This window comes from Haliaeetus leucocephalus, unplaced genomic scaffold, assembly GCF_000737465.1.
Source record: "Haliaeetus leucocephalus isolate CR32 unplaced genomic scaffold, Haliaeetus_leucocephalus-4.0 Scaffold306, whole genome shotgun sequence".
Classification (NCBI taxonomy): Eukaryota; Metazoa; Chordata; class Aves; order Accipitriformes; family Accipitridae; genus Haliaeetus; species Haliaeetus leucocephalus.
The window spans coordinates 4,585,737-4,607,691 of record NW_010972742.1 but is presented as its reverse complement, the minus strand read 5'-3'; the positions used below and the strand labels follow the sequence as shown (position 1 = coordinate 4,607,691).

Sequence of the window (21,955 nt, the reverse complement as noted above, 5' to 3'; positions counted from 1 at the left end):
CAGTGGAACTGCTGACTGTGAAGAGGCAGCAGCAGTCCAACTCCTTTTTTTGTTTGTTTGGTTTTGGTTTTGTTTTGTTTTGGTTGGTTTGTTTGTTTCAATCCAAAGACCACCAGATTTTCCTAGTGGCCATAGACACCCCCCTTGGGTTTAATGGCTCTTCCCCACTCCTCAAGATGTCTACAGCCACAACCTTGACCGTTCCCCTGGGAATCACAGCAGCAGCAGAGAGGCGCTCACCCTTTAGCATGTCTCAAGGCGTTGTCCTTAGCTGGAATCCTTCCTCTGGTTCTGTATAAATTGCATTTGTTGTTTCTCAAGGGGATATTGTACTCCTTAAAGCTTTTAACCTCATGACCTGTATAGTAAATTTTTTTTGGCCTTTCCTCTCTTTGTCTTTTCATGTAGACCAGATATTTGAAAGGGCAGACGATGGATAATTGTGTAACATGCAACCTGTTTATATTTTTTGGAAACTTTTACTTGGACCGGAACTCGAATCACGGAATCACCAGGCCAGTTGCAGCACACTCTTTATTGCCCTTTTTCCTTGTTTCAGTACCTATTGTTTCTCCTTTCAAATATGTGATTGTATTAGCTCTTTCCATATGAAAGAATTCTCCTTATTTAAATAAAAAAAAAAAAATAAAGCAGATTATGCTTTTCTCAAATTCCCAAGTCCCTTGTCTGGTTCTTTTCGTTAAAGACCTGTGTATCTATTTTACTTTTTTTTCTCGCATGACGGTGGCCACGGCGCCGATGTGGGTGACCATGCTACGGCGGGGACACAGCATCTGGGGTGCTCCTGCCCCCTCGGCCGCGGTAGCTGGCAGGCCGAGGGTGGCGCTGGGGTCCTGGCCCGGAGCCGGGTGGAGGAGTGTCTGGCGATGAGGATGGGGCTCTGACGGCCGCCATGGCGGGGCGGGCCGCGGACCGGTCGCCACACGCCGCCGTTGCCGTGGCAACACGACGGGGCTCTTCCCTTTCCCCTTCCTCACGGCGCTGCGTGCGTCTGACGCCACATCCGGCGCCGCGAGGCAGGGGGTGGAGCGCGGGGTGGTCCCGCCACGCCCCCCCCCCTCCGGTGAGCGGGGGGACTGCCATCTCCTCAGGGCCGGGGGGTCCTGGTCCCGCCGCCTCCCCCGGGGCACGGGGGGGACTGGTGGTCGTCCTGCGGCCCCCCTCACCTCCGTAAGGCTCACGGGGGGTGGAGCGAGGCCTGATGGCGGGGTTAGTGGGGCTGCCCCCCCCGCCCCGAGGCTCAAGGTGCGGGGAGGGGGTTGCGAGGCCTGGTGGGGGGGGTGGCTGGTGGGCCTACTGCTGCCATAAGCCTCGAGGGGAGGGGGGGAGGCCTGGCGGCAGGTTAGTGGTCCCGTGCTGCCCCCAAAAATCCTGAAGGGGGGGGGGTACAGGGTGGCTGGTGGGTCCTGTAGACCCCACAAGCCTCAAGGGTGAGAGGCCTGGGTGTGGGGTCAGTGGTCCTGCTGCCCCCCCAGAGAGCTCAAAGGGGGGAACAGGGCCTGGGGGGGGGGTTAGTGGTCCGACCACCCTCTCATAAGGCTCACGGAAGGGGATGCAAAGCCTGGTAGAGGGCTTAATGGTTCCCTGAGGAGGTGTATGAGGTCTGGCGGGGGAGGTAGTGCTGCACTCCTGCCCCAGGGTTTAAGGCCTGCCTGTACCTCAGGGAGAAGCAGGATCCCCTCCATCAGGGTGCTCTTTGGGGTTGCAGGGCCTGCAAGGCAATGTGATGGCCTGCCCTTGTCCTGGGTCCTGCAGGTGGGGCAGTGGTGTGGTGTCCCCAGTGCCGGTGGAGAGCACAGCTTTGCAAGGGGCTCCTTAAAAAGCCTGTTAAACGCAGCGCTTGTGTTTTGTAGGTAGTGAGAAACAAGGAGGGTGGCACCGCACTTGATGGTGGTGATGTGCTCACATCTTGCTTTGTTCTCCCCTGATCAAAGCCATGCAGATGGATTTATTCCGGTAACTTTCAGCTGTATTGAGGTGAGGAGATACAACACTGATTCCCTGCTATTTTCTGACCTAGCTTTTAGCAGTTCTGCCTACAGTAGAGTTCAGTCCTGCTTTCTGCAGCGCTCCCCCCTAGGCTGTGCTAGAGCCCTACAGCACCTACCTACACCTGTGCTCTAATAGCCAGCTTTTTAAGATAGAGGATGTTTGTGGGTTCTGCCCTCTGCCCCTGCCAAGAAATGTGCTCAGTTTGCGAGGAAGTAACTTTTTTTTTTTTTTCTTAAAGCTATCTGAGTAGCCTGGTGCCTGAGCATGTGGTTTGCCTATCACTAGCATTGGAATTTGGGCTGGGAGGTTTGCTTAGCACAAAGCGGAATATAGGCTTGAATTAAGCTATTGTGTTTCTCCAGAACTAGTGTAAGAGTAAGCAAAGTTTCTAGCTTACTATTGATGACAGAGAACCATACTCATGTAGAAGCAGGGCAGATGAAAAGTTAACTGTGTTAGCTTAGTAACTTCATTTTTACAGTTACTCCAGTAGATACAGCAGAAAACACATAAATGTGGAAGGCAGGAGAACTTTGGAAGATCAATTACCATGAGCTGCTAGTAGCAGAAAGTAGTGGTGCATGCTTTCGGTCAAATGATCTTTAGCTAGCTGTGAGCGAAAGGGTGACTGCTGCTCTCCTCTGTTTCTCTCGGAGGTTTGGACAGACCTTTGACAGGATGTTGGGATTTCTGAAGAAGCCGGTTGTGGTTACTGCAGAGATAAATATGAACCTCGTGGCATTGACTGTGATGGGATTAATAAGCCGTCTTTGGGGGCTTTCCTATCCACGGGCTGTAGTGTGAGTAGAATAGTTTATTTTCTACTTGAATGACGCAGACTTTTTTTTTTTAAACATTTGTGAGTAAGAATGCAGGAGCGGAAGGGCACAGCTTGCCTGATGTCAGCCTCTGTAAATATGGTCATGGTGTTACCCTAATAGAAACTCCTGAGAGGAAGGTAAAGGGGCAAAGCCACTGTGCTTCACTGTATTCTTAGCTTTCTGCCAACAAATCAGTGTTTTCTTTCTTAGTATCCCTGTAGCCTGCAGTTAGATTTGACATATTTCTGCCTCTTGTGTTTCAGTTTTGATGAAGTTTATTATGGCCAATTCGTCTCACTCTACATGAAGAGGATCTTCTTCGTGGATGACAGCGGCCCACCTTTTGGCCATATGCTGCTAGCTTTGGGAGGTAGGCCATCTCCTGAAATTGGGAAGTGTCTATTGCCTGTTGCTGTGGAAGAGCAAAGTGCTGGTTAGAAACGAGTTGTCAGATCCTGTCTCTGGGGAAGAACACAAGGCAGCTGAGAGAGTCTGATGTAGAGAGAATTAGGATTTCTTATTTAGTATTGTTAGGGGGCTGTTGCATGAGTACTGGGGAGGTGATGGAGCCATGTATCCATTACCTCATTGTTATCCAATCCTTTGGATAAAGAGAAAGGTAAGATTAGAACTGCTAGTGACTAGAAATAGTAGGCAACAAGGAGGCTTTCAGGCCTGGGTGTCTTTCTGTAGCTGAGATATACACAACATAAAAGTGTCTGTATGGGAAGGAGAGATTAAATATACGTGTAACTTTGTCACTGAGAATCTGTTGTTGCCAATTTATATTCTTTGTGCCTCTGCACATTATCAAGCACTGCTGCAGGCAAAACAGTACGAAAGAGGACCCTTTTGGGAAAGAGGGCTTTCATGCATGGAAAAGCTATGTGCTTGGGAAATGGTTCCAGGACCAATTTAGCACCAGTTTTTATGCTTGTTTTGAGACTGGAAATTTTGAATTGTTGCTTATGTTATGTTGTAGGTTACTTAGGAGGATTTGATGGAAACTTCTTATGGAACAGGATTGGAGCTGGTAAGAGCTGATTTTAACAGTCTCAGTCTTTTGAGAAAACAAGCAGTATTTCGGTGGCTGACAGATTTCTTTTGCCTGACTAGTGGAAATAACGCTTTATCTGACACCTTCACTTTGCCTCTTAAGTAAAGTCTTCTGCAGGTCTCTAACAGAAGTTTAAGGCACTGTGATTCCATAGCACAGATTTTTTAAATCAGTTAGACCATTTTAAGCAGTACAAGATGGACAATAAATTAGTAAGAGTAGGAGTTAGATTTAACAACTTGCTGTAGTCATAAGGAATTTTGTATTGATCCATCTTCTCTGCAATTAATAGTTTCCAAATTTGTGCATCACTGTTGTCTCCTATTTCAGAATATAGCATGAATGTTCCTGTTTGGTCCTTGCGACTGCTGCCAGCACTGGCTGGTGCTCTCTGTGTGCCTTTAGCATACCAGATTTTGGTAGAACTGCAGTTCTCCCACTGTGCTGCACTTGGAGCTGCTCTTCTGGTTCTCTTAGGTAAGATTATTCCCTTGGGCCCCCTTCTTCATAAAGGGGGAGAAGGGTCCCTTTCCCCCTTGTGAATTTTTAGGCTGCATAAAAGGCTGGAGTAGCATCTCGCCACAGAACTCAAACAACATGTCGGAGCCCACTTTCAGCCCTGGCCTGTATCAGTCTCTGCTGAGCCTCTGCGATCCCCTCTATCCTCACGTTCTGCAGCAGGCTGCCATTCTAGGTTGAGGCTTTGTACTTGTTCATTTCATTGTTAAGCAAAGTGGACAGCCTCAACAGCCTCACAGAAAACCATGTTTCTTGCATCCAAGGAGGCCTGTACTCTGTTCGTCAGAGGTTTATAGGGTGAGTTACAACATACTGGTTTTCAACAGCAGGACGACCCTACTTACAGTCAGAGCTCATCGAATTTCTTCATCTCCAAACTGCAGCAAACCAGTCTGCGTCCTTAGCACCATGATTTGACACTGTTCTGGTGTGTATAACTCAGTTGTTTTTTTTCTCTGAGGGTCTGCTGGCAGCTGCCTGAAACGGAAAGAGCCTCTCAACAGCCCTTCAGCAGTCTGATAAGAGAAACCTGTCCTAGCTACCGGCTGCTCTGATTCTGGCTCAGGGAACCCTGCACAAAGCAGCTCATTGCAGCTCCCTTTCTTGAAGATTTGTCATCATGCTCATTGCCTGCTGGGGTCACTGCCTTCACTGTTTGCCTTGAGAACCACCTTCCTGCATTTCCCAGCAGTGATTTTCATTGCCTTTGTAGGCAGGCACAGCACCTTTATCTGCCTCCTGCCAGACTTTACTACTTGCCCACCTCTTTGTCCTTGGAGACAGTTACGGCCATGTACTTTGCTCCTGCTGGAAGGTTTTTGTCCCTTTAAACCCAACACCTCCCTATTACAGCCAGTAAGATTGCAAGTGAACTGGCTGTCTTTAAATGGGCAGGTCCTTCTGTTGGATAATGATGCGATTGTCTGAGGTAGCACTTGCCTATAGATAAGGTTCTCTAATTTTGTGTCTCTCTCTTTTCCAACAGAGAACTCTTTGATCACTCAGTCAAGGTTCATGCTCCTGGAATCAGTATTGATTTTTTTCATCCTACTTGCAGTTTTGTCCTACCTGAAGTTCTACAATTTGCAAAGGCACAGGTAAAGCTGGATTGTCTCCCATCCTTTTGGATATTCTTGTGGTGACTCTTTTTTTGTCACAGGCTATGTGTTTTTTTTCTGTAAGTCACTTCACTGTTCTGCAGCTCACTTCATCTGTCTGTAAAATCCAGTGCTTTGACCTCTCCTATGCCTGCCCCAGAAGTTTTCTTTTCTGAGAGGTGTTAAAGACTGTTTTAACTGGTAGCAAGGTTGTCTTTTTATTTTACAATAAAAATAAAATCCCTTGGGAGCACTCCTTTGCCAACCCAGATTTTTTATTGGAAGGTTTCCTTCTGTGCAGAGAAACACTGATGACAACAGGTCACTTAATGCTCCTTTGTTACTGTTTACAGGCACTGAATTTGGAGATCTTTGGCTCTTTTCTCTTTTCTTGTGACTTCACATGTTCTCTGATCCTTGCAGAGGATAAAGTAATCTTTCGTAAAGTAAAATTATCTTTAAACTGAGCCCAGCAAATGATTTAATACATTGCTTTTATCTGTGGTATCAGGAGGCAGGTAGCGTTCAGTTTTGCTTTTCAGGATACAGAGAAGTACGTTTAACAACACCCTGTAGGTCAGGGCTGAGAGTTGGTGGCATGGGAGGTTCAGAATGAGGTACCTCTGAATGGGGTAAGGAATAGTGGAGTCCTGCAAGTTTTTTTGAAGTTAAATTACCTACATTCAGGATCCTAAGAAGGTGCCCAGATCTCACCATAACATCCTTTCCTTTGTCCTTTTATTTAAGTTCCTTCTCTGGAAGCTGGTGGTTTTGGCTTCTGTTGACTGGAGTAGCTTGTTCTTGTGCAGTTGGGTAAGTGATGACGTCTTACTCTGGTTTAGTAAGCTCACTTTCCTGCCTGCCATCTGAGCTATCAGTGAGGCTTTGGATTTTCAAGACTGATTGTTGGTGCTGTTCTGAGCAGACATGTCCATGACTTTTTAATGAGTTAGATTGTTTCTATAGAGAAGATGTCAATTCACAGTGGGCAATACCAGGCATTAGCGGATACTGTCCTGGGAGGAAGAAAATGTATTTCTAAGAGATGGCTTTATGTTATAAATTAGCATCTGCATTTCACCCCTCCTTTCTAGTTGCCTCAAGCTTCAGTAAGTCTGAATTTAGGGACTCCGTGCTTTGTGATCTGCCAACCTGTTATCAAGAAGGTTCTCTGTCACTGCAGTTATTTAATGTAATTGGCAAACAAATGATACCTTCTGGTGTCAAAGCCTTGAGGTTTATATATGTGGTTGTACCAAACTTGTCATGGATTTAAGTCGTTGGACGTTAATGCATGCTGTTCAAGAGAAAGTTTGAATGTTTATGTCTTGTATTAGGTAGTTGTGTAGTTTTTAACCGTGTTCATTTTTTATGCACTTTTTTCTCAGAGTGAAATACATGGGCCTGTTTACCTTTATGCTGCTCTTGGCCATCGCAGGACTCCACTTCTGGCACATGATAGGTGACCAAAACTTGTCAAATGTAGGTAGCACAACACACAAAATGTATTACGTGTAACTTTTCAGTACAGGAGCCAGTCAGGAGCCTTGCAAGCCCACAGATAACAGTGCTGTCTGTAGCTGGGTTTTGTACTAAAATTCCTTGCCATAGTCTGCAAACCCTCCTGTCATAGAACAGTTTCCCAGCTCAGTTGCTGGGTGTGTGACTGGCTTTTCTGCTCTTATCCATGTCTTGGTAATTTGCCGCTCAAAACGAATATTGCTTCACATACCTCCTGCTAGCTGCAGTTCACATCCTCAGTGGAAGTTACCCAGCTGTCCATGAAGTTATAGCTGAAAGAGGGTGGTTGGGGAAACTTAAGAAACAAAACAAGCCAAGTGCACTGGTATTTTAGTATTTTTAATATTTTTAATGTCTGGAGCATGAAACCAGTGAGTTCTCTGTGTTCTTCTAGGTTTCCTTGATGTGCCATTTTCTAGCTAGGGGACTGGCCCTCATCGTCATCCCAGTGGCAATGTACCTGTCCTTCTTCTATGTTCACTTGACTTTGCTGTATCGCTCTGGGCCTCATGACCAGATTATGACAAGTGCTTTCCAAGCCAGCTTAGAGGTAAAGGAAATGTGGTCATGAAACTAGTTTATTAGGGGAGAAGAGGGGGAAATCTGTCTTGTGTTCACTGTTAGAAGAAAGGTGTGCAGTCTTGTTCCTTTGATCCTGCATATTTGTTCCTTTTATGTCATTTAACTGCTTTGCTGCTGTAGTACTGTTTTAAGAAGAAGCAATAATGACTGAAGTCCTAATGACAGATGAAAAGCTTTTCCCAGTGAACCAAGAACAATGTGTTCACTCTTCTGCTGAAGATTTGTCCCTTCTTACAGGAAACTCTGCATAAGTAGACACAGACTGACCTCTTAAGTGATGATGTTGTAGACTACAGGATGACAGTGTGATTTTCTGTAGAAGAGTGCTTAGTCTGTCTTTTAGAGCAGCATGGCTTTAGGGATATTCCCTAAGACCCTGTAGTCTTTCAGATGCTGGTGTATTTACATCTGCTGAGTATGGTGCTGCCAGACTTGATTTTTGTAGATAGAACCAAATGAGACAGCATTGTGCTAAGATACTGCTATGTTAAAGTGACAGGTGACTCTTAATAGAATTTAAACAGCCTCTGGGTTGTTTCTTCTTCTTTCCACTTATCCTGTCATTATGCTTCTCAGGGTGGGCTGGCTCGAATCACTCAGGGTCAGCCCTTAGAGGTGGCCTACGGCTCTCAGATTACTCTGCGGAACGTGTTGGGCAAGCCCATGCAGTGTTGGCTCCATTCTCACACGAATACTTACCCCATCAGGTGAGGAGTCTGGTTGGGTCTGTATTGTTAGGATAAAAGTATGCTCTGGTTCTTCACCTGCCAGTCCAAGTAGCTCAGTTTGGGTCCTGGCAATCTCTTCATTAATCCTTCAGAGCACACTGCAGATGTACAGATTCTCTGTGCTCTGTAGGAATGGAGCCAGTGATCTGGTGCTGGTTTGTATTGCTGTGACTCTGTTGAGCACAGAAATGTACTGTTACACATCTGTGGGGTTTTTTAACCCTCTGTACAGGTATGAGAATGGACGAGGTAGTTCCCATCAACAGCAGGTGACCTGCTATCCCTTCAAGGATGTGAACAACTGGTGGATTGTCAAAGATCCAGGAATGTGAGTATGCAGGACACTTAAATGCCAAGCTGCTGTAAGCATAGCTTCTATATGCTTCCAAAACCTAACCAGGGCATAGCTTGGATTGGATATAACTATTCTCTGCTTATGGGCGTAGAGGCCATGTGTGATCCTGAGCAAGTAATTTCAGCTGCAGAGTTGATAAGGATGGCTCTTTGCACAGTCCTCCTCAATATGGTAAAAGCATTATTGAAGACTCTGAAATTCTCTCTGAACTGCTCCTGCCAGAACGTGGGCTGTGCTGTGCACAAGGGGAACTTTAAAGACTCATGAGACTGGTGGGAACTTTTCAGGTGCTTTGCATGAAAGGGAAGTTTTGCTTTTTGAAGTGTGTGAGCCATGGCATTAGAGTGCCTTGATGAGTTTTTCAAACTTGAATGAGTCTCAGAAGAGAGTAGAAATCACTTTTGCAGAGTGAGTATTTCTTTGTATTTAAAGTGTGGGATGAACTGTAGAATCTGCCACACTGGGAGGAATTCCAAGTGGGTGCCTGTGCCTGAGAGGCCTGGTTTGTGCTGAAGTGTTTTGCCATTGTAACTGTCAGTGGAGAGCAGGACTCTTTGTTCTTGTAGTTTTGCCAGTAAAAGCCCTTGTGTAATACCGTTTCATACTGATCAAAAAGTTGCTTTTGTAGGTTTCTTATGTTGCTCTGGGAACTGTATAGAGAGTCCTACCAGAGGGACTGTGTGCCATTGTAAGTTATATCCACATTGGGAAAGTTTGTCCATAGTGCAAACCTGTCAAGCAGGGGCTCTACCAGAACCACAGAAACCCAGCATCTTCTTAAAATTCTTCAAACCCAAGACTCCTATGAGCCCTGGGGGATGTGAAGTCCTTCTGTAGAACAGGAAAGTACAGGCAGCAGTCAGGCGAACTGCAGTGTTCCCCCTTGCCAAAGCACGCCTTCGCCCTGTCTAGAAGCAAGACGAGAGTTTGGTCTTCATGGTGGAGGTAGCCATTGATCTCTCTTATAATTCTGCCAAAAGTGACATCAGTTGTAACACGAACACCTGTCAGACATCACTGAAGCACTTACTCATTTCACAGAAGCCACCAAACAGCTGTGTGGTGGGAATAATCTGAACTCGCTCCTGACTGACCTGGATTCAGACCACTGACCTCACTGCTGGGGTGTCGGTATCCCATTACCAATCCTCTGAGTCATTCTGCCCTTAACTCACCTTTGCCTTGGTGAGCTTTGTTTCCATTCTGGTACAATCTATAGATTGCTTTAATTTCTCATCTTACTGGCGAAATGTCTGTCCCTGCCTGCAGCTTCTTGACCTAGCAGTTTGGTCATGACAAGGTTGCATTACATATAAAGAAGAATGTAACCACTTCCTCTTGGGTGTCACTCCGCCAGGCAGCAGCTGGTGGTGAGTAACCCACCTCGTCCTGTCAGGCACGGACACATCGTGCAGCTGGTCCATGGCATCACGACTCGGTACCTCAACACGTAAGTCCTTTCCTCATCCTCTGCTCTGCCAAGCCTGCTGGCTCATTCTGCTTTGTTGTCTCTCAGAATAACTATTCTGGGGTTGAAGCGCAGTGACCCTTGCATTCAGATATGCCATAAGCTGCCTGTTACTCATGGATTCTTAAAACAGTGGGGCTAGGAGGGACCTCATGTGGTTTGTTACATAAGCCATCCCCGTGGCCCAGAGAAAGGGTGCTGTATGCTTATTTTTTTTTCTGCAGTTGACTTGGCAGTGGGATTTGATACTAATCACAAACTGTTCAGTGGCTGCTAGCTGTTTCTGGTCTTCTCTACTAGCGGCCTTTAGAGGGGCTAGTGGTGGTTTCACCCATGTTCACATTTCATGGTAGTTCTGTAGATTCCTAAATATATAGTCCCCTTGGTGAGTCTTCATCCTTGCCCCTTCACTGCCTCTGCTCCAGGCAGATGCAGATACTTAGTATTTTGTGTGACTGTTAACCCAAGGTCAACTCCACTGACTTTGACAGCATACTCCTGTGTGAAGGATGTGCTCTGGAAGTTAGGAAGTTGTGGTGGAGAATCCGGTGTGCTGTGGCTGATTGCCACAGATTCTTGCCTGTTTTGCAAAGACTGCAGTATGAAATTGCCTCCTGACTGCTTCCCAAAGGGTGTCTGCATGTACTTGAATATCACTCAGATTAGGAAGGGGGTTGTTCTGAGCTTGGTTTTTTGCTATGTGCCTTCCAAACCTAATTTGTTCATTATTGGGAACCCCAGTGAACAGCATCTCTGTTTGTCACAATCAGTGCTTGTTCTTCAGCCTGGCATAGCAGGCATCTGTATTGGCTTCCTCTGAGCCTGTTCCTGGCAGCTCTTGGTAGTGGGGAGTGTTCTCTTTCAGAGTAAACAGTGCAATCTGTATAAATGAGTTACTTTTTGCTTTATTACTGAATCTGGTGTAAGACAGTTCAATACCTTTATGGGTTTGCTTTTTATACTAATTTGGGAAATGGTGTTGGAGGATCTTACTTTACTTGTCTTCTAGGCATGATGTTGCCGCCCCTCTTAGTCCCCACTCCCAAGAAGTTTCCTGCTATATTGATTATAACATCTCCATGCCAGCACAGAACCTCTGGAGAGTGGTGAGTGGTCAAAAGGAAGGGAGGAGCTCATCATGTTCCAGCAGAAACAGCTGAGACAACATGACGATCAAAAGACATCTTTCTCTTGTAGGAAATTGTAAATCGGGAGTCTGACACAGACGTGTGGAAGACAATTCTGTCAGAAGTGAGGTTTGTTCATGTGAACACCTCTGCAGTGCTAAAGGCAAGTGGATTTATGTTTATTTGCCTATAGCTTTTTCTTTATGCAGTTCTTGTAATCTCATAAACTACTAATCTCTCTGCTCCAAAATACCTAAACCACTAAAACAACCAAATTGGTAAATAAAATGAAACAATAAACTTGCTCAATGTGATAAAAGAGCAGCATGTGTTTCGGGTAGTCATACTCGTGCTTCATTCCTTTTCAGCATGCACAGCTGTCCTGCTTCTCAGGAGGTTGTGACCACTGTACACAACTGGGGTTTAGATACAGCCTCAGAAATTGATGCTGAATCTGTGTGTAGTATGTGACAGCGGCTGGAATAGTTAAGGATCTCTTCACAGAGTTTGCCAGAATCACAGGCTTTATGGCTGTAGCATTTGTTGAGACACTATTGCATGGTGACTCTTCACATACTTTCTAATAGTCCCTTGCTGTCATCCACTGCTCAGGCAGGGCCTAGGAACTTCCATCCTGAAATTCAGATTGGCAGGACTGTAAGTTTACAGTCATCTTTCACTTTCAGCTCAGTGGAGCATCTTTACCTGAGTGGGGATACCGGCAGCTGGAGGTGGTTGGAGAGAAGCTGTCCAAAGGCTACCACCAGAGCATGGTGTGGAATGTGGAAGAGCACAGATATGGGAAAAGTACGTTTCAGCCATATTCTCAAAGCAGATTTCTGTGACTGGGGGAGGCTTCATGTTGATGGGAAGGTGGTGTTGCGTGTATGTGTGTTCAGCAGGCTCTGGCTCTATCACAATGTCAGAGTCCTTACAAATCCCCTTAGAATGCGCTTGCAGTTGGACTATATATTGGAGACGGGCTCCCGGGAGTGTGAGGAGCCAGGGCTGTATCATATGTGCTCTCTCCCCTTTCTAGCTTTCTATCTGTTATGTGGTTATTTCTGAGCTATGCTGTTTTCTTCCAGGCCAAGAGCAAAAAGAGAGGGAAGTGGAACTCCACTCTCCCACACAGATAGACATAAGTAAAAACCTCAGCTTCATGGCAAAGTTCACAGAATTGCAGGTGAGTGTCTCGGTGTTCCCTTCATCTTTCCTTCTGCTGCAGAGCAGGAACCTGAGCATTTCTCCAAACTGTGAGCCTGAGGATTCATTGTTTATTCCTTGCTGGTAGAGTAGTTTGGCTTCCTCACTGAAAAAAAATATTTCTGAATGCACTTAGAAGGGCATTAGAGACCTATACTGTTCAGCAACGAATACCGAAGTGATTGTGTAAAAAAAGAAGGGGAAGGAAGATCAGTTGGGCACCCAGAAGCTGTCTGAAACTGAACTGTAATGTGTTGTATATGCAGTCAGTAGTGTTGATGCCGCTTACTAACATTGTAGAAATCCACTAAGGAAAGTAAGTGCATTATATAAGAACACAATAAAATCATTGTATTGATCAGTATCCCGTAGGAGATGTGCAAAATCTTTCTCCACTCCCAGGTTAAGAACTTAACATCTTACATCTGGAGCTGTTCACCCACGCCTGCTATCCCACTCATCGTTCCAATTCTGAAAGCTTTCTGTTTACTTTTATCGTAGTGGAAAATACTCACATTAAAAAATGAAGACACAGAACATAAGTACAGCTCCTCTGCTCTTGACTGGATCACAATGGACACAAATATTGCCTACTGGCTCCACCCAACCTCTGGTGTAAGTACGAGAGGTAGAAGTAAACATGAACCTGGTGAAGAAAGCAGACTTGAGTTCAGGTGTGAGTGAGAGCAGAGCTGCAGTTCCAGCCAAGGAGCTGCTTCAGGATGGACTCTTCCTGTATTAAGAATATTATTTTCCCTGAGGGTTGGGGTTTTTTTTTGGCATGTGATACAGCTTTGACAGTAGTTGCTTTTAATTAAATGTCTTCTTGCTTTTTTTTTTTTTTGTAAAGGAAAACTGCAGTTGAATAGTTTCCATTATTGATTCCATTTAGAAGATGAGTTAATGTCCAATAGCATCTTTTAAATGCCTTACATTACAAAAGAGTCTTAAAGCAGCAAAGTTTATCAACTAGCTTTGTTCCAGGAAAGATCAGGTTACTAGCCAGGCACATTCTGACTTCTTTTAATTTAGTAAGTATGCATAGGTAATACTTAAACTTACCTAAAAGAACTGCAGCATGTTCCTGCTTCTGGCTCAGACCATCTTCTATCCTTCAGGCCCAGATCCACCTCCTTGGGAATGTTGTCACCTGGGCTTCAGCTAACATTGCTGCTCTGGTCTACACGTGTCTGTCCCTGTGGTACTTGATCCGCCGAAGGAGAAAGATTTACGACATGCCTGAAGGTCTGATTCATTGTGTATGTGTGTGTCAAGGGTGGGGTGGAGGGAGGGTCGCTTGTCCAGCTACACTTTAATGGCCCCAAAGCCACGATTTTGCAACTATGTGTTTGACTATGCTAGCATTTTTTCCTGCCCCCAACCCTGAAATTTTTATTAGGGACACACAAACATTCAGAGTAGCCCATGAAGAGCCTGATTATGGTTATCGCAATATGACCACCACCTCATGAGATAGTATAGTAGCCAGCATAGTATATATTTGGATGTAAGAAATGTCCAGGCCCCAGATTTGGATTTTACTGAGCCTTTTTGTGATGATTTAAAGGAGGTAGATACTGGCTGTGTGGGGAGGGGTTTATTTTAGATGTGTTCGTTCTAAGCAAGGTACTGTCTCCTCCATGTGGCCAGGCAGTTTTGTGCTGACCTTTCTGGCAGTACATTTTGTTGTCACGCTGTGAAGCTGCTTCATATTGGCAGTAATCTGTCTTGATGGATACTTCATAAAAGCCTGACAAAATGTAACCATTTCCCTCAGTTGAGTGTGGTTAAGTTAAAGGTTGTATTAGCACAAACTGCAGAGAGTGGGGAAAAAACAAACCGTGACAGTAGGCAACCTTCTAGAGACTTTAGGTTTCCAGGGACTGTGCTTTGAGGTATCTCCTGTCTCCTGCAGATGCATGGCAGCTCTGGGTATCAGCCGGGGGGATCTGTGTTGGAGGCTGGGCTGTGAATTACCTGCCCTTCTTCCTGATGGAGAAAACACTTTTCCTGTACCACTACCTGCCTGCCGTCACATTCCAGATTCTCCTGATTCCCATCGTATTACAGCATCTGAGTGATCATCTCTGCAGGTATTTGGTTTTAACAGATAGATAGACAAGAGAAGTGACACAGTTCTTTTTTCCAGGCTTGTCACCTTGGCAGGCGGCTGCAGTGATTTTTCCAGCAGTGGCCATACTTTGTCATTTGCCTTTAGAGACAATAGGCCATATGTAGGTCTTCCTTTTGGATTAAGTGTTTGGCCAGTGCTGATGTAACTTGACTGCTCTTTCCTTCTCTCATCCCAGATCTCTGCTTCTCAAGAGCATGTTCAGTGCATTGATCGTAGCCTGGTTCTCTTCAGTCTACTTTGTCTATTGCACATTTCGCCCTGTGACCTATGGGGAACCCTCGCTGTCTGTTACTGAACTCAAGGACTTGCGCTGGAAGGACAGTTGGAACATCCTTATCCGAAAACAGTGACAACTACAATCTTGTTACAGGCCAAAGGAAACGCCTTTTATGCAAAGCCAAGAATTTATTGTTAGTATAATTGAAATCTTAACAGTCTGATCAAATAATTGATAGTAGTCCAGATCTGATTATTACAGGAAAAGAAAATAAAAGAATACTGTTACAGAAAAGGTCTCAACAGTAATATAGCTGTTATGAGCACAATTCCCAGTTTCTACCCCTGTTACATTGACCCTTCCGCTATCCTTCAGGCTCTGAACATTGCTGACTTCAGTCAACAGCATCCTAGGTCCTTTGCAGGGAAGAGCATGCTGCAAGGGATTCTTCCTCTTTCCTGGGAGTGTGATGTTGACGGTTTCCACCTTCTAGCACTACGTTGCACTCAGGGGTATTTTACGTTTCCTAGCACCTTGGTCTGCAATTCCATATTACAGGTTCCTATAAATGGATACTCTCCAGCATAACAGATACTTTTCTCCGTTTTCTTTGTTACTCCTAAAAACTGGGTTTTCCTTGTTCTAAAGCTTACACATCTTTAACAACCAGTAATTGGCCCTGCGGTCTTCAGCATCTTCCCATGACTATATTCCTCAACAATGTGTTATTTGCCCCCACTTTCAATGCTCTGCTATCATCCCTCTTTCATTACATTACAGTATTAAGCTAAGTTTATAAATAGTTCATTCTGCATAGAATAATGAGTTGTTACTATTATCTATGTATAATCATTTGGCATGACCATAATTGTTACAAAGCTAAGCAAAAATAAAACAAATAGACATTAAAAAATTGCTGTTATGGCTAAACAAGCTAAAACAAAGCTTCAGGCAGGCCAAGAAGTCAGCCAAAGCCAGAAGAATCCTTTGGCCTTGGGACATTCATATGAAGCCTGTGGCCTGTTACTAGCAATGGCAGTGTTTTATTTACCAGGCTGCAGGGTTACACCTCAAATCTTGTAGGAAGAGGAGCTCTGAGCAAGGTAGAACTGACAGTGCTGACAAAGAAACCTGCTCTAATTTGTACACTTGGCTTCAGGGTAAAAATATTGTAGGTAACAGCCCATACCCTGGCCTGCACCAGCAGAGGAATTCAGAGGGTAAGAGAAGGTGCAAGTGAAGGACTGGGATCACTCAGCGGGGAATTTATAGTAGCTCTGTAAAGATATTCAGCAAGAGTTTATAGTACCTATGCCACGTTTGGTTTGTTGGTTTTTTTTCCTCCACGTGGCTGCAGCAGCATCTTGCAGTACAGCTCAAAGCTGACCAAGAACAGCAGTCCTAGACAGGCCAGGGTGCTTTTTACTGTAGCATTCCTTACTGCTCTAACAAATGCTATTCAAGGCTGCTTTGAGCTCCCCTGCCCCCAGAGGAAGGTATGATCAAACACCACAGTCATTCAAAGTAGGTTTTAGCAACTATTTTGCTCTTACTTAAATCAGACCCAAGAGCTAATGCTTCAGTGCAGTAGCTCATACTCTGTCTGTCACCCTGAGCTAAACAGCACCCAGCAGCAGTTAGGAAATGAACTGCTTTCTCCTCAGCATTAGAGATGTACCACTGAACTGTGGTGATCACTACTAACAAACCTTTACCGATTTCCAGTGTTGAAAAGACTATAGGGATGACAGTGCAGACTGCATTTTTCTTTTTTAAAAAGTGGTTTGCCGGGGGTTTTTTTCCCCCTCAATAAAGCTTCAGCCATTATAGAACTAAAGCTAACAATTCTGGGAAGAAAGAACTGTTGAGTATAAGATCATCTCCAGAAGTGTTCCTTTCCGTACCTTTGTGCTGGCGTAGTGCAAGTAGCACAAATAATAGCTTTTACATAAAGTGGTCATTTCTGCTCACTGTTGGTTCATTTGTTTATTAGCCAAAGTAACACACCCACAAGCAACACAGCCAGACCTTGGTTTTAGAAAACTAGCAAATATGAAAAAGTTCCTCTTAATAGTACTTCCCCCCCTCCCCCCTTGTTAAAATTGCACCACAGGTCCAGACTGAAGAAGGATACCACAAGGACATTTTCAAAGGCCCAACCAGCACTTCATTTCAGAATTATCTTTTTTCCAGAAACTCCATGTTGCTGCAGTACCACTTATCTGGGGTTAGCAACAGAAACTGGGATGTCACTGTTTATACTTGCAGCCTCTTGTCTGCTCTCTTTAGAAAACCAGACATTCTTGAGTTTAAACCGCCCGAGCGCAAGGCAAGCGCTTTGACCCTGTCTGAGGGTAGAAGCATGTCCAGAGCTGTTTGTACCACCAGAAGGAGGGTCTTGCAATTCACAGCTTTCCCCCTTGCTGATCTTACCACCCAGCTCTGGAAGTGGACAAATTCTGCCCAGCAGAATTTGCAACCAGCAGTACAGAAATGCCCTAAAAGACACTAATACTGACAAGGTCAGGTTTCTGTTTCCATGAGCAACTCAATCCAGTTGGAGCTCACACATTCATTAACTGGGGTAAAGGAAACTATTTGGGTACAAAAAAATAATCATACAGTGTAGCAAGGTTTGGAAGCTTAGAAAGGAATAAATTAGGAACCAGAATCACACAACTTCTTGGGCCTGTCCCCCTGATGAACTGCAAGTTCCCATTTGTCCCAGACAGTCTCTGTTTCATCTCCATCTCGGGAGAGATTCCTCTACAGGTCAGTCCTTCTGCCCCCACATGCTACTACAGGCTAAAAAGGAGGCTGGCCAGCAGGACAGCAATGCCAGAACTCAAGGTGCCAACAAGGTGAAAAGGACTGCACCTGCTTGTTAACAGGGTGTGAGCTAGTCTTAGATAAAGAGACTGTTTTTTTCTTTTGAAAAAAACCAGGCAGATAATTTTCCTGCTAAGGAAGATCATCATCAGGGAAATGGGGTATCTTGCTAATCACCTAGTAGTGCTTAATTTTCAGGGGAGACTTTAGCATTAGATCTCATTTTGAAAATTAAGGCAAGTAGCACTGCCTTCAACCAGTTCATGAAGTAACATCGTAACTCCAGACATGGCAGGGAGGAAAGGGAAGGGTTTTGGAGGGGAGGGGGCAGTAGGCCAACTCCTTCCTCTCCCCTCTGGGAGAAGTTTCACACCAGTATCCCCTCCACTGCTAGGATGATTTAAAGGGTACTTCACCAACCATTCTGTTGAAGTCCTTTCCCAAAGTTGTCTTCAGTGTTGGCCTGGACCAGAGGCAAATCCTTCAGATGTGGACAGGTCAGTGCGGACGGCTGCTGGACTCCAGGTGGGAGCGTTTGCCGGCCGCTAGCACGCTGCTGCTCTCCGTTTGTTCAGGGAATGGGCGCTTGTAGGTCCGACCGTGTCCGTTCATTGCCCCTCGCTGCCACTTGCAGATGTCTCCGTTTAGGATGTCTTGAATGTGCTGCACTATAAGGTTTATAGCAACTGCAGAGGAACGGGAAATAAAGGACACGCAGGCTTTCTTGGCTGAGCTATCTAGAAAATGTGGAGCATCCAGCCCTGTTCAACTCAAGTTTTAACAAGCCCTTAAATGAAACTACGCCTGCCCTCTGCAGCGAGGTCAGACCTCAGCAGAAACCAGCAACTGCAGAACCAGCTTTAACACCAGTGTCCTGCTCTGCATCCCCAATCTCCCGTTGCTTTTTCCAGCCCTCCTCAGGCTGAGCAGCTGGTCATCCCATTCAGGCTCTGAGCAGCTCCCTCCCCTACAGCCCTCCAGCAAAACACTTTTCCTTAGAAGGATGCAAACCAGGCAGTGGTGTGCCACCTGCTCTCTTCCCAGCCCCAAAGGTGGTCTCCCCAGAGAAATCAGACAGAGAACCGAACTCCCTTTTACCCATGTTGTCAACTCCCCGGGGGATGATCACATCTGCATACTTCTTTGTCTGCAAAACAGTAACAGTGGTGGAGACTGTTAATGGGAAAAGCCAGCTTTATTCTAGGAAGAAGCTACCAAACGCCAGAAAGCTGGGGGCAAAGACAGAGGCGTTTCTGTGCTCTGGGGCTGCAAGTTAAAGCTCTTGGTCGTGGTCACACCTAAACGAATTGAGAAGTCATATTGGCTAACGTGCACTGGATTTAAGGTCAGGGATTGTTCTGATTGTCCCTTTGCAGTGAATTGCAAAGTAGAAGCAGGAGGTCAAGCGTGGAGTACTTGCTTTTACACTTCTGAAGAGTATGCTGCCTTCCAATGGGTCACCTGCTTCGGGCCTGAGGTCTGTTTGCTAAGAGCTGGTTCTAATCAGCATTTCACAAGCCATTGCTAAATATCTACCGAGAGCCAAGGTACCCAACGCGCATGTGAAATTCCTTCCTGCCTCTGATGACATTTTATTGATCTCTGCCACCACAGAGCCCCTGGGTTTTTTCCCCCCTGCTACTTATAAAAAGGCTGGCTAATTCAGCATTTCTAATGACCACTTTTACAATCCCAGAATTGCTTTGATCTAGAGCAAGAGGCGCCTGAGCTGGCCTTTTCCATCTTATTTAATCCACATACCAAATTTTGTTCTCAAAGGGGTTTTTGCAAATTAATTTGATTACATGAGCACCTAAATTGGCCCCACATTATACTGTGTAGCAAGCAGATGCTGTAATGGTCTGCCCTGGGTTTTCACCAGCGTTCCCTGTTGAGAGTCTGCTGGAAACCAAGCTCTTCTTTCTTCCCACAAGAATAAATGCAGAGTGGGAGTGTTTCAGTCAAAGGGACCTATGCTAAAATAGCCATGGCAGCAAGCAGTGAGAAAATGTGTGCAGCCTCTAGGGATTTCCACGGTGCTTTGCAAGAAGAAAGAACCAACCATTTAAGTTCCTTAAACAAGCAGCTTGTAATGGTTAAATAGATACGGCGGAGGGGAGAGGGTTGGATTCATGAAATACGAGTATCAAAAGCCACCACTGCTGCACCTACAGTGCAGCTAATCCCCAGGCGACCCTGCTCCTTCTCTTCCTCCCCAAAGCCCCCCCCCCCCAAATCAAATTAGTGAAACATTTGGTACCGGTAAGCAGAACTCCTCAAAGGCAGGCTTGACAAACGTGGTGTACTGGGTGAGGATCTGCTCAAGGTCTCTCCCGCGTTTCATATCTCGCAGAACTGGGACGGGAAGATAAACTCTGTGAGATTTACCACATGGCCAAGGATGGATAAGGAACACGAGCAGGCTGATGCTGCCCATGACGGCAGAGCATTAGTACCTCTGCGGGACAGCCGGACGTCAGAATCTGTGTCAACAAAGAGCCGGAGGTGGAACATGTCCCGAATGTCTTGGTTGTAGAAAACCAGGATCCCCTCAAAGAGAACAACGTCAGCGGGATAGACCACCGTTGTCTCCGCCAGCCTGCCAGGAAAAAACACCCAGAGCACGTTGTTCAATGGGTCTCGCACCGCAGTCCGGTGGTCTGTCCCCAGGCCCAGCTGGGGACACCCACATACACAGCCCAAGACTTTGCACAAAACTGAAACCTACCGAGAATGCGTCACGAAGTCATAGGTCGGTACCTCAACAGTTTTCCCCTCAACAATATTTTTCAGGGTTGTATGCATCAGATCATTATCAAAAGCATCTGCGAGAGGAAGGTTTAAAGAGAAGGATGTTCAGATGCTGGTATAGCAAATGTTCAGCTCAGATTTTCTAGGCCCGAAGGAAAAGCTCTCTGCCTAGTCTTGTGCCAGGGAAAAAGGAACTTCTTAAGCTTTTTTCTTTCCTACCAGGAGCAACCCAACACTCCCTGCCCAAGCTAGAACTGCTATACTTGGTTACGGAGATAAGGAAGAGAGAATTTGCTGTTTACAAGCAACTACAATACCAAGAAATTAAGAACCCGAATATGAAGCTAGGAATTGTGTGATTTTACCAAACCACTTGGTAATTGTATAATTTTGTGCAGCTCTTGGCCTGTTAGCTAAGAGTAATTTAGAAAACCTCAGACATCTTTAATGCTTTTCAAGAGCATTTGCTGGCTAGCCTACAGCAGGCTCTAGACTTCAGCCAAGGGCAGATCGTTGTCCCGTTTGCAATCCATAGCACTCCCTGAGCAGGACAAAGAGGGTGTCCTGAGGGTGTGGACAAAGAATATCAGGAAAGGATTTGGGGAACGATGCGCTTTGTCACAGAGCCTCTCAACAGCCGAGGACGAGGAGACGGAGCAGCGTGCGAGCCGGGACGCTCTCCAACTCTCTCCAGCATGGCTCTCTGCAAGGATGCACTAAAACAGCAGTCACCACCCGCAGCAGCGTGGCTTTCGCGACAGCAACGCGGACACGTGAAAGACAAACAGGTGTTTTGGTGGGAAAAAGAGCATTTCTGTTATCCGGCACTTCTCATTTCCTACAGGCCCTCGTAGCAAACCCCAGCTGCTCTCCAATCGCTACCTCAACCGCATTACAGACGGGAAGGGGGAGGAAAAAGGCAGCCAGGGTTTCTTTGGGCCCCCCCAGCAGCAGCCTCACCCGGGTGGTCGAAGTTGTACTGTCCCTTCAGCGCCTTGGCCTGCTGCTCGGCGGTCAGCACCTTGTAGAAGCTGTCCTGGCTGAGGATGAGCACCTTCCGCTGCCGGCGGTCCACCTCGTTCTGCCCCAGCAGCTCCATGATCTTCTCGCACACTGTGGACTGGGAGGGGACGGGGGGCTCAGGCAGAGTGGGGGGACCACGGACCCCAAGCCCAGCCTTTCCCCGCGGGGCAGCCGGGGACCGACACCCCCCCACCACACATCACCACACCACCCCACCCCGCCCCCCCCCCGGGACGGAAGCCCGAGCCCGCCCCGGCACGCTGAGGCCGGCACCGGCGAACACCGCTCAGCTCCCCCGCGGGCCCGATCCCTGTCAGAAAACCGACGGTGGCGGTGCCGGTGTCTCACCTTGCCGCTGGCGGTGCCGCCGCTGACGCCGATGAGGAAAGGTTTGGGGTGCGGCCGCTCCGGTTCGGCTCCGCCGGCGGAGGCCATGGCGGGACGCGCTGCCGCGGGGGATGACGGGAGGTGTAGTCCGGCGGCGGCGGCGGGGACACGTGACGGGGC

At 46.4% G+C, this 21,955-nt stretch overlaps 2 protein-coding genes across 7 annotated transcripts; one reads left to right on the top strand and one right to left on the bottom strand.

Annotated features, from left to right (window-relative positions):
• The first annotated feature begins 1,094 nt into the window (after window positions 1-1,094).
• POMT1 (protein-O-mannosyltransferase 1) lies at window positions 1,095-17,909 on the top strand. 4 transcript variants are annotated; one of them, XM_010570891.1, is made up of 21 exons: window positions 1,095-1,191; window positions 1,875-1,998; window positions 2,680-2,813; window positions 3,098-3,204; window positions 3,817-3,867; window positions 4,222-4,368; window positions 5,396-5,507; window positions 6,255-6,320; window positions 6,896-6,989; window positions 7,423-7,578; window positions 8,187-8,317; window positions 8,571-8,666; window positions 10,051-10,143; window positions 11,171-11,267; window positions 11,359-11,451; window positions 11,975-12,095; window positions 12,377-12,474; window positions 12,996-13,109; window positions 13,613-13,739; window positions 14,410-14,587; window positions 14,804-17,909. In XM_010570891.1, exons 2-21 carry the CDS (start codon window positions 1,909-1,911, stop codon window positions 14,976-14,978), a joined length of 2,280 nt encoding a protein of 759 aa, XP_010569193.1. In that variant the 5' UTR covers window positions 1,095-1,191; window positions 1,875-1,908; the 3' UTR covers window positions 14,979-17,909. The 4 variants fall into 4 exon arrangements, with proteins under 4 accessions (XP_010569193.1, XP_010569197.1, XP_010569195.1 ...); XM_010570895.1 differs by having other exon boundaries at window positions 1,875-2,584; XM_010570893.1 differs by having other exon boundaries at window positions 2,670-2,813; window positions 14,804-15,139.
• Window positions 13,612-21,892, bottom strand: UCK1 (uridine-cytidine kinase 1). Of its 3 annotated transcripts, none has more exons than XR_774571.1 (8): window positions 21,797-21,892; window positions 21,386-21,545; window positions 20,403-20,499; window positions 20,131-20,273; window positions 19,935-20,029; window positions 18,773-18,821; window positions 18,095-18,360; window positions 13,612-13,698 (listed from the first exon to the last, which is right to left on the bottom strand). XR_774571.1 is itself a non-coding variant. In XM_010570896.1 (7 exons), exons 1-7 carry the CDS (start codon window positions 21,881-21,883, stop codon window positions 18,173-18,175), a joined length of 819 nt encoding a protein of 272 aa, XP_010569198.1. In that variant the 5' UTR covers window positions 21,884-21,892; the 3' UTR covers window positions 18,000-18,172. The 3 variants fall into 3 exon arrangements, 1 of the variants encoding a protein (XP_010569198.1); XR_774572.1 differs by lacking the exon at window positions 13,612-13,698 and adding an exon at window positions 15,016-15,093; XM_010570896.1 differs by lacking the exon at window positions 13,612-13,698 and having other exon boundaries at window positions 18,000-18,360.
• Window positions 21,893-21,955: the final 63 nt, after the last annotated feature.